The sequence below is a fragment of the Scyliorhinus canicula genome, chromosome 13 (genome assembly GCF_902713615.1).
Source record: "Scyliorhinus canicula chromosome 13, sScyCan1.1, whole genome shotgun sequence".
NCBI classification, from domain to species: domain Eukaryota; kingdom Metazoa; phylum Chordata; class Chondrichthyes; order Carcharhiniformes; family Scyliorhinidae; genus Scyliorhinus; species Scyliorhinus canicula.
In genome coordinates this window covers 145,356,504-145,368,581 of record NC_052158.1, presented here as the reverse complement: position 1 = coordinate 145,368,581, position 12,078 = coordinate 145,356,504, and the positions used below count along the sequence as shown (strand labels likewise).

The window sequence follows — 12,078 nt, the reverse complement described above, 5'->3', positions numbered from 1 at the left end:
AACTTTAATTTTCCAATACTTCCCTGCATATAACATGTGGGCAGCATGGTAGCACAGTGGTTAGCACTGTTGCTTCACAACTCCTGGGTCACAGGTTCGATTCCCGGCTTGCATCACTGTCTCTGCAGAGTCTGCACGTTCACCCTGTGTCTGCGTGGGTTTCCTCTGGGTGCTCCGGTTTCCTCCCACAAGTCCCAAAAGACGTGCTGTCAGGTCATTTGGACATTCTGAATTCTCCCTCTGTGTACCTGAACAGGCGCCGGAATGTGGCATCTAGGGGCTTTTCACAGTAACTTCATTGCAGTGTTAATGTAAGCCTACTTGTGACAATAAAAATTATTATTACATGGGCTTTGCATCGTAATTTCCACTGGCACAATTAACAAAGCCATACCTCAAGAAATCATCTTTATACTGCTTTGTTCCTGATTTCAGTTTCTTCTTAATGGGTTGTTCACCAGAGGTCCCAAAGTTCTGTATACAGCTCACATCAGCACTGCTTTGTCCTGCTGCAGACTCATCTGAGCATCAGATTACGTTGTGAGATCCTGGCCTATTTGTGTCTATGGCCCTCTCTTATTACAAAATTATCCATCTTCAGTTCTTCACAGTCCTGTTGCTTGTTGCTGACAGCTACAAAATGGAGGAATCTCTCCTCCGTGATTTCACACACAAAGCACGGCCGCACAGGGAATGTCATGTCAGTGTACATGCTGAGCCTGTGACCTGCTCTCTGTTGCCGCTTCTGCCGAAAAGACTCCATCATTTGTATTTAAAGGCCTATCGTGGCCATCATTCTGAACTTAAAAATTGGTCATGGCCGGCATTCTTAACAGCTGGTTGCAGCCGTTGGACGCTTCTCCCATGATCATGAACATTGTGCCCGATCGCTCCGTGACCCTCCCAACACCCACCAGCGGGTCACCAGCCGTAGTTTGAAAAATCCTGTTTTAGGGTACTGTTATGCTATAAATGTATTTGAATATTGTCAAATTATATACTTCAATTAGCTTTGTTAAAGTATGGTACAAACTTAATTAAGCCATGAACAGGCACTGGCTTTGAACATAACTTACATATACCATTTTGTTGTTCATGAATCGTGAATCAGCTTACCCAGTGTATTAAAAAAAAAATTTTTTTAAGAGTACCCAATTCTACCCAAGTACCCAATTTGTTTTTAGAGTACCCAAACAATATTTTCCAGTAAAGAGGCAATTTAGCATGGCCAATCCACCTAACCTGCACAGTTTTGGGTTGTGGGGGTGACACCTATGTAGACACGGGGAGAATGTGCAAACTCCACACGGACAGTGACCCAGGGCCGGGATTCGAACCGGGTTCTCAGTGCCGTAGTTCCAGTGTTAACTACTGCACCACGTGCCGCCCCTTTACCCAGTGTATTAAATCGTAGTTCACAAAGCCTTGTAGCGTATTGCACAGCTGGCTATATTCTCTACATATTGATCATCGTAATATTTACCAAATGATGTTCATAATAGATGATCATAACAATTGCTGAGGTTCTTCCTGTATCAAGACTGACAGTTGTTTAAGTAATTAAGATAAATGTATAAACTCAGTTTTATATTACTATGTAATAACCTACAATGCACAGGTACGTAAAGTCACCATCGACCCAGGTAACCATCGGTCTGACTGGTGGTTTAACCACAGCTCAGATGAGGGACAAGGTTGAGAAGTCAGGACCTTCATAAATAATCTCAGCCAGTATGGGAATTGAACCCACACTGCTGGCCTTGCTCTGCACCACAAACCAGCTGTCTAGAGCACTGAGATAAACCACCCCCGACACAAAAATATCTATATTGGAGTTAAGTATTATTTTTGTGCATCACAGTCCGGAATATTTTCATGTAATAAATGGTCACAAAGCAGCTTATCTCTAAATGTTTCTAATCAGTTCAGTCACGCTTCCATAAAATAATTGCTAAATTCTACAAATGGTGGGGATTGGAAATAAAATCTGAAAGTGCTGGAAAAAACTCAGCAGGTCTGGCAGCATCGGTGGAGAGAGAAATAGACTTAACGTTTTGAGTTCAATAAGAGTCATATTCAACTTGAAACGTTAATTCTGTGTCTTGCTGCTCAGATGCTACCAGACCTGCTGAGTTTCTCCAGCATTTTCTGTTTTTATTTCAGTTATACTGGAAGTTGCTACTGCAATAAAATGTTTTCATTGTAATATACACAAGTAGATTCAAGCATTTGGCTGATTTTCGACCCCCTCCCCCTTCCTATCCCCAAATCCCTTAATTCCTTTAGTATCCAAAAATCTATCGACCTCCATCCTGATTATAGTCAATGGCTGAGAATCTACAGCCAAGGTGGAGATTTCCAAATATGTGAAGGAAACTCCTTGTACTTCAGTCCTTAAATGACCTTATTTCTCCCTTATCCTGAGAATGTGAATCTTACCTCCAGATTCCACAGGCTGGGGGTTGGGAGGGTGGGGAGGAAACATTTATTTTCAGTACAAAATGTACATACTTACAAATTAGGAGCAAGAGTAGGCCATGCCCTACCTTGACCCTCCTCCTCCTTTCAATAAGAAGTCTTACAACACCAGATTAAAGTCCAACAGGTTTGATTCGAATCACTAGCTTTCGGAGAGCAGCTCCTTCATCAGGTGAGTGAAGAGGTGGGTTCCACAACCACATATATAGACAAAGTCAATGATGCAAGATGATACTTTGAATACGAGTCTTTGCAGACAAAGCGACTGGAGAGAGGGATAATTGCAGGTTAAAGAGGTGTGAATTGTCTCAAGCCAGGACAGTTGGTAAGATTTTGCAAGCCCAGGCCAGATGGTTGAGGGGGGGTGAATATGAGACATGAATCCAAATTCGCACATCAATACACCAACATCTTCATCCACAAGTTGGATCAAGACCTCCTCACTGCACAGGACCTTCAACCGACGTAATACACCAGATACATCGATGACATTTTTTATATGTCATGGCGTTGTAAGACTTCTTACTGTGCCCATCCCAGTCCAACACCGGCATCTCCACATCCTTTCAATAAGATCATGGCTGATCTGATTGTGGCCTTGGATTCTTATTCCGCCTGAACCCACATAACATTTAACTCCCTTGTTAGTCAAGAATCTATCGACCTCTGCACCCGGGGGATCAGGAGAGGGAGATAGGTGAACTCCCGTTGAAGAGGGCTGAGAGGAACTTTAGGTATCTTGGGGTCCAGGTGGCTAGGACCTGGGGGGCCATGCATAGGCTTAACTTTTCGAGGCTGGTGGGGCAGATGGAGGAGGAGTTTAGGAGGTGGGACGCGCTACCGCTTTCGTTGGCGGGCAAGGTCCAGTCGATTAAGATGATGGTGCTCCTGAGGTTTTTGTTTCTTTTCCAGTGCCTCCCCATATTGATCCCAAAGGCTTTTTTCAGAAGGGTGAATAAGTCGGTTCTGGGGTTCATGTGGGCGCGGAAGGCCCCGAGAGTAAGGAGGGTATTTTTGGAGCGAAGAAGGGAGGTAGGGGGCTTGCCGCTGCCCAACCTGTGTGGATATTATTGGGCGGCGAATGTGGCGATGATTCGCAGGTGGGTGACGGAAGGGGAGGGTGACGCATGGAAGAGATTGGAGGTGGCGTCCTGTGCGGGTACGAGTCTGGAGGCTTTGGTGACGGCCCCACTTCCACTCCCCCCGGCAAAGCACTCCACGAGTCCGGTGGTGGCATCAGACAGTTTGGAGACCTCTTCCTGGATGGGAAGTTCGCAACTCTGGAGGAGCTGGTGGGGATGTGGAACCTCCCCCCTGGGAACACTTTTAGGTATATGCAGGTCAGGGCATTTGTTAAGAGGCAGGTGGCGGAGTTTCCGCGGTTGCCGCCAAGGGGGGGTGCAAGATAGGGTGCTTTCGGGGACGTGGGTCGGTGAAGGAAAGATCTCGGCTATTTACCAGCTGATGCAGGAGGAGGAGGCCTCAGTAGAAGAGCTCAAAGCGAAGTGGGAGGAAGAGCTAGGGGAAGAGATTGAAGATGGAACGTGGTCAGACGCCCTGGAGAGGGTGAATTCCTCCTCCTCTTGCGCACGGCTCAGCCTAATTCAGCTGAAGGTGCTGCACAGGGCTCACATGACAGGGGCAAGGATGAGCCGGTTCTTCGGAGGGGAAGACAGGTGCGGGAGGTGTTCGGGAGGCCCGGCGAACCACACCCATATGTTCTGGGCTTGTCCGGCTCTGGAGGGGTTTTGGAAGGGGGTGGCGGGGATTTTGTCAGAAGTGGTTAGGTCTAGGGTCAAGCCGGGCTGGGGGCTCGCGATCTTTGGGGTAGCTTCGGAGCCGGGAGTGCAGGAGGCGAGAGAGGCTGGCATTCTGGCCTTTGCGTCTCTAGTAGCCCGGCGCAGGATTCTGTTACAGTGGAGGGATACGCGGCCCCCGAGTTCGGAGGCCTGGATCAACAACATGGCTGGGTTCATCAAGTTGGAGAGGATGAAGTTTGCCCTGAGGGGGTCGGTACAGGGGTTCTTTCGGCGGTGGCAGCCCTTTCTCGACTTCCTGGCGAAGTGGTAGAGAGTGGTCGGTCTCACCAGCAACTTTGGGAGGGGGGGTTTGGGGATGGTTAGGGGGTTTGTTTTTGCGGTGGTGGGTTTGCTATGTTGTTATTTTCTTCTTTCTTGTATTGCTGTTGGTTTTTTGTTATTATTTATTTTGGGGGGGTGAGTTCTTTTCTTGTGTTGGTGCGGAAACACGCCTTGTTTGTTTTAAATTGTGGGGAGAAAATTTGTTATTGAAAAACTTGAATAAAAATTATTTAAAAAAAAAAGAACCTATCGACCTCTCAGGTGGTTTTCTTGACCGGCACAGGTATGATGGGCTGATTGGCCTCGTCTGTGCTGTGGTCCCTGACCTTGTCTCCACTGGGGAATAGAGTTCCAAAGAATCATGACTGTCTGAGATTAAAGAAAAATTATTCCCCTCTCCGTCTTAAATAGGGAGGAGACCTGTTGCCTTTAAACTGTGTTCCGCTAGTCTTTCCCACAAAGGGGAAACATCCATTCAGCACCCACCCTGTTGAGCCCCCTAGATAATTTCATGCCACTGACATATATACACAGATAAGATTGATATCAATAAGATGGCCTCTCACTGCTTTTAAGCTCCAGAGACATAAACAAAGAACAAAGAAAATTACAGCACAGTAACAGGATCTTTGCTCCCCCCCAAGCCTGCACCGACCATGCTGCCCATCTGAACTAAAACCCCCCTACCCTCTGTGGACCATATCCCTCAATTCCCATCCTATTCATGTATTTGTCAAGACGCGACTTAAAAGTCACTATCGTATCTGCTTCCACTACTTTCCCCGGCAGCGAGTTCCAGGCTCCCACCACCCTCTGTGTAAAAAAACTTCCCTCCCACATCTCTAAACTTTGCCCCTCACACCTTAAACCTATGCTCCCTAGTAATTGACTCTTCCACCTGGGAAAAAAAAACTTGACTATCCACTCTGTCCATGCCCCTCATAATCTTGTAGACTTCTATCAGGTCGGCCGTCGTCCTCCGTGAGAACAAACCGAGTTTCTCCAACCTCTTCTCTTAGCTAACGCCCTCCATACCAAGCAACATCCTGGTAAATCTTTTCTGCACTCCTCTTCGAAGCCTCCACATTCTTCGGGTGGTGTGGCAACCAGAGTTGAATGCCATATATTCCAAGATATGGAGATGCTGGCATTGGACTGGGGTGGGCACAGTGAGAAGTCTTATAACACCAGGTTAAAGCCCAACAGGTTCATTTGGAATTACGAGCTTTCGGAGCGTAGCACCTTCGTCAGGTGAATTGATTCACATGATGAAGGAGCGACAATCCGAAAAAGCTTGAGATTCCGAATAAACCTGTTGGACTTTAACCTGGTCTGATGAGACTTCTTATTATATTAAGACCATAAGATGAAGGAGCAGAATTAGGCCAGTCGGCCCATCAAGTCTGCTCCGCCATTCAATCATGGCTGATATTTTACTCATCCCCATTCTCCTGCCTTCTCCCCATAACCCCTGATCCCCTTATTGATCAAAAACCTATCTATCTCTGACTTAAAGACACTCAGTGATTTCATAGAATCATAGAATTTACAGTGCAGAAGGAGGCCATTCGGCCCATCGAGTCTGCACCGGCTCTTGGAAAGAGCACCCTACCCAAGCCCACACCACCCTATCCCCATAACCTAGTAACCCCACTCAACCAACACTAAGGGCAATTTTGGACACTAAGTGAACTTTAGCATGACCAATCCACCTAACCTGCACATCTTTGGACTATGGGATGAAACTGGAGCACCTGGAGGAAACCCACGCACACATGGGTAGAATGTGCAGACCTCCGCACAGACAGTGACCCAGCCGGGAATTGAACCTGGGACTGTGAAGCAATTGTGCTAACCAATATGCTACCGTGCTGCCCTTTGGGCTCCACAGATTTCTGCGGCAATGAGCTCCACAGATTCACCACCCTCTCTGGCTGGAGAAATTCCTCCTCATCTCTGATTTAAAGGATCTTCCCTTTATTTAGGCTGACATGGTGTTCGCTGCTTCTAGTTTTTCCCCACAAGTGGAAACATCCTCTCCACTCTATCCAGGCTATGGAAGAGATGGGAATGCTGCAAATCTATTGTAGGTTAGGAGGAGGGGGAGTTGGATTTGGGGGGGGGGGGGGGGGAGATGCCGGCCACAGCTCTCTGGGCGAGTACCATTCGGCCCCAATCACATCCGATCTCCCCTGGGGGGGGGGGGGTGCAAGGTGCAGCGGCGCTCGCTCCCGCGCCGCCCAGCCGGGGCGTGGGCGGCGGGGGGCGGGCGCGCGCAGCAATGGAAGGGGGGTAGGGCGCGCGGCCGTGGGGCGGCGGGAGCGCGCGCTCCGCCCATATTTGGTGGCGCGGGCGCGCGCGCGGCCGCCCCGCCCCCAGACCCGCCTCATTTTAACGGCGATTTCAGCCCGCTCTCCAGCCTTTTACAGAGGCAGTGGCACCGGGCAGGAGTGAGCCCGAAAGCAAAGGGGGAGGGCGGGGGGAGAAGGATAGATAGATCTATAACCATATAGAAATATATAATAACTTCCAACCAAGGAGGACGGCGGGGGGAAAAGAAAGGGAAAAAAAAAACCAGTTACGCCGGTGTATTATCAGGAGGGGAAAAAAAACTAACGGGGAGCGAGCCAGGGGGGAAAAAACTGTCCTTTCCCCCCCCCTCTTTTTTTTTCTTTGCAAGTTTTTTTCCCCCCTCCATCCTTTTTTTTGAGGGAGATCCCCTCCCCACACAATTACCCACTCTACCTCTCCTGCCGACCGCTATCCTTGAGCTGGGAGGCTTCATCTTCTCACCATCACCCTTTAAAAAAAAAATATATAAAACACCCTCTCATTTTTATTTTCCTCTGGTCTGACCGAGGGAGGTGAAGGAAGGAAGAGGTAGGGAGCCAGGCAGACACACCATGGCGGGCTGGCACTGTTATGTGGAGAACCTGATGGCCGATGGACACTGCCAGGACTCGGCCGTCGTCGGCTACGTGGACGCCAAGTACGTGTGGGCAGCGTCTCCCGGAGGCACCTTCTCGGTTGTAACGGTAAGGGTGGGTTAAACAAAATAAAAATATATTTCTATATCTTATTTATCTATATATATATATATATATGTGTGTGTACCCGGCTGGGTGGTGCGAAAAAGATGGGTACCCAAGAAACAATGATCCAGCAAATCGTATCCGGAGGAATTGGAAATAAAAGGGAAGATTTGAAATAAATGTTTTTTTTAATCTGATGGGATTTTCCCCCCCTTTTCCTGTCCATGAAATGTATTTATACGACGTGTTTTCTTTCCTAGGTGCGAAGATAGATGAAGTCAACTCTTTTGTTTGGTTTCTTCCCCCCCTCCTCCTCCAGGTGGGATGAAGGGAGATGGTTTTATTGATTTTCAAAAAAATAATATATATATGTTATATTTAATTTACGGGGGGGAGCCGCTCCTTGCTCCGGGGCCCCTGACCGTTATCAACGGTGTGAGTGGCTCTGGCTGTAAAATGGCGCCGGCTCTCTCTCTCTCTCTCTCCCTCCCCCACCCCTCTCACACACTCCCTCTCTCCCTTCCCCCTCCTCACAATCTCTGTCTCCCTTCCCCCCCTCCCCTCCTCACCCACTCACTCTCCTCCTCTCCTCTCGCACTCTCTCCCCCTCCTCACAATCTCTGTCTTTCTCCCTTCCCCCTCCTCACACACTCTCCCCTCTTCACACACCCACTCCTTCCTTTCCTCTTTCCCCTCCTCCCAACCCCCCTGATTTTTCGTGCCATGGTCACTGGGGGGGGGGGGGGGAAGCAGTGAACTCCTTTCTCAAAAGGAGCGAAGGATGGGGAAGCGAGGGGAGTCCCTCTTTTCCCCCTCTCCCTCTTCAATTATAAGCAATTTCGAAATGTACCTTGCATTTTCAAAATGTACTTCTAAATAAAACAATCAGTTCTCCTTGTGGGCTAACTAATCTCATTTGGGGAGTGGCCTTTTTATCTCGTGCCTCCTTTCTTTAAAAAAAAATCCTCGTGTGTGTGTGTGTGTCTGTATAAAAATCGTTCTGCCAAACGATCGAAGGTGTAAAGGGACACTAATTGGATCGAGTATAATAGAACATTATCTTTTTGTTTGGTTTTAAAAGGGAGGGTTTATTTTCAATGCAAAGGCAGATTGCTGGTTCTGCTAGAAAATTCTAGAAAACTTGCTGTGTGGGGCCAGCCCCATCGCTCTCGGTAACGTACTGATGGAGATTTCAGTTTTAATTCCTCCTTCACTAATTATTAAATTTGGGGTTTAGAGATCCAAATTCAGGGTTTAAGAAATCCAGCAATGCTTATTTTTCTCTGCAGTTTGTATGAATATTTGGCACAGGGAAGTATTTGATTTTCCATTTTTTTTGTCTGCATGCTTGGCTGCATACTTAATACTGCAGAAAGCTCAGGTAAAGGTAAAATATTTCCATTTAATATGAGAAACTAAAAGACTTTCTTTTGACTATTATTCTAATGGGCGTTCATGGTGAATTTATGAAATTATCCTTTTTTTTGGTGGATGGTTAAGTCACTTCGGAAAATAATCTGACTCCGAGAGTGTTATGTTTTACTGGCTTTAAATTCAAATTGAAGCACAACGTCCAGGCCCATTTGAGCCTGGCCCTCATTTTTTTTTTGCTGAGTTCCCATCTTCTGCTCATGTGCCAGGAATTGCTGTTGAGTGCACAAAATTGCTTATGTCTGCAAGCAATTGCTGTTGGTGAAACTCTAGGAATTATGCTTTTTATTATTTGCGGTTTTACTGGTTTGGGAAGTAGTTTTTTTTCTTTCTTCCTGTAGTGGTTTTTTTTGTCTAAATGTCTGTTTCACTCCCCTCCCCCATTCCCTTCAGACCTGTATGGCATGACTCTGCAGTTCAGCTAAACTGTGGTGGGAGGGCGCCATCTTCCACGTCAGAGCGGACACAAACTTCTTTCCCCAAAAAAGGTTGTGGTCATGAAATCGATCGAGACAGATTTTTTTTTCTGCAAACATGTTTTATTTTGGTCAAAATATATGGAACTTTCAAATGATCCAAGTCACACTTAATCTAATTTCTGGAAGAAGTCACTTGAAATGACCGTTGAACCTGTAAGCAGGTTAATTGAGACCATCCCAACTATGGACAGCGTAGGATGACTTAATCATGCCAAATACGGTGAAGTACATTGTTTTGAGCATCGTGCTTGCAGAAGGAAATGGTCTTGAATCCTTTTGGGTAGTTCTTCCTTGGTTTATTCCAAGACGATGCCTACGTTGAGTGCTCCTATAGTAAGGATGCAATATGAAAAACTGCAGTTAAGCAGTCGATATTTGGTATTATTCAATGCTATCATTCCAGTTAAGCTCCCAAAACTGTTCAGTGCTGCTGTTTGTGCTTTACCTTTCAGCCACAGTCCACAATTGATTTTTGTCTTCTCAGTTGGGCTTTATTGCAAATGTTCTCATTAACCAAAATCCAGGAATCAAATGTTTTGAGGATGGCTTGATGTATTCTTGCCACATTTGTCAATTTGCTTAATGTTGATAAGTTGAATTTAATTGCAGTAACTAGTTGTATCAGAATTCTAATTAAGTTAGAAGTTGATTTGTGACTTTAGATGGAAATTTGCTGCAACCTTGGGAGTTGGCATAAAATTTGCTACAGCAGTAACCTCCTTCCTTACACGTGTGGAAATTATTAAAGGTGAATCTTGATGGCTGCTGGATTGAGTTAAAGCAGCTCTGTTTGTAAACCTGGTGCATTGGCATGTTCTGAGTTTAGCTCATTTGGCTAGACAGCTGGTTCATAGAATTTACAGTGCAGAAGGAGGCCATTTGGCCCATCGAGTCTGCACTGGCCCTTGGAAAGAGCACCCTACTCAAGCCCAAGCCTCCACCCTATCCCCCTAACCCCACTTTACCTTTTTGGACACTAAGGGCAATTTAGCATGGCCAATCCACCTAACCCGCAAATCTTTGGACTGTGGGAGGAAACTGGAGCATCCGGAGGAAACCCACGCAGACACAGGGAGAATGTCTGTCTGCACAGTGACCCAAACCGGGAATGGAACCTGGGACCCTGGGGCTGCGAAGCAACTGTGCTAACCACTGTGATACCGTGCTGGCCTCATTGATGCAGAGCAAGGCCAGCAGTGCGGGCTCAATTTCCGTATTGACTTAGGTTATTCATGATGCCTTCTCAACCTTGCCCCTCATCTTGAGGTATGGTGATCCTCAGGTTAAATCACTGCCAGTCAGCTCTACCCCTCAAAGGGGGAAAGCAGCCTATGGTCATCTCCTTTACCTTTTTCAACACCTTTTTCAACTAATGAAACTGTCAATGTTGCTCAATTCTGTATTGGATAAAGAAGTGATTTTATGAAACAGTTATGGTATTGCCCCTTTATGATGAAATGGCAAAGTTTTATCCATGTGTTCTTGAGGGATGGTGGCTTTAGATCACTATCAATTTGGTATTCAAACTGTTGGCAGTTACCAGTTGTAAGACCATGTGGTTAATCATCACCCAGGAGTTGGTTAGAAATTATTTCATGATCTTTGCCCATCCCAAGCTGGTATCTAATCTTTGCCGGACAAAAGTTTTAAGCCCATCTAATGGAGTGGGGAAGGCAAGGATGAAACGTTCTCTGTTCCCTGGTCTAGTTAAGTAATTAGTTTAATGCCGTAACGTAAAATCCTGTTTAGTCCCATTTTGACTTTGGGAGATTAAAAAATGGAAGGATAAATTGAGGTCATTATGTTGCTATCCATTATATTTAAATAGCATATTCTTCTTGCATTTTGTACAATATTTGCACAGTAGCTAGCAACTTAAAAGCCAGTTTAGCCCAGTGTTAGTACTGTAAATTTGTACAATGGAATCAACTTTAAAGCTCTTTAGATTAAAATTTAAATACCAATAAACTACACAGACTTCCCTACCTACCATATTCCCTCCATTGGTATAACATGACTGATCCCCTTGATCTTTCTTCTCATTTGTCTGTGATTGAGACAATGAAAAGAGGACAAGGCCATCATTAATATCACTTTCTTGTATCACCACTTGTTCCTCCTTCCAACCTCACTTCCTTTTGTATTCCCTTTTCAAAAGAACTTAAATTCCTGACCGTATAGCTCTCTTATTGCGATAATGTTAATGTTTGGTACTCCAGTATTGCTGCTTTTAATGCCTCTGCCCCAAGTAAAAGCCTTAATCTCTGCCACGTGGTTATTCCACTAGTACATGCTTACTGTAGTCCACTTGGGTCGCTTAAAGTCGCTTTAGTCCACTTGGGTCCAAAATGCATTGACTTGAATGTATCGAGTGTACAACTAGTAAAACCATTCAGCGCCAGACCTGGCTGGACAACAAAGGGCATTATTGGGCCAAAATTAATTATCCAGATTTGCAAAGAAATGTGATTATTTTCCCCTTTACAAATCATCTCCTTAAATCCATCTGTCCTGTGTCCATACCATCACCTCTTAAGAATGAGTTTATGGACTGCATTGGCATCAAGATTGAGATCA

General features: G+C 45.9%; 1 protein-coding gene across 1 annotated transcript in view; it reads left to right on the top strand.

Annotated features, from left to right (window-relative positions):
- Nucleotides 1-6,976: 6,976 nt before the first annotated feature.
- Nucleotides 6,977-12,078, top strand: part of pfn2l (profilin 2 like) — a 65,211-nt gene continuing 60,109 nt past the window's right edge. Inside the window, exon 1 of the mRNA XM_038815306.1 lies at nt 6,977-7,594. Within this exon, the coding sequence (XP_038671234.1) occupies nt 7,463-7,594 (132 nt within the window). The 5' untranslated portion in view covers nt 6,977-7,462. The remainder of the gene's footprint in view (nt 7,595-12,078) is intronic.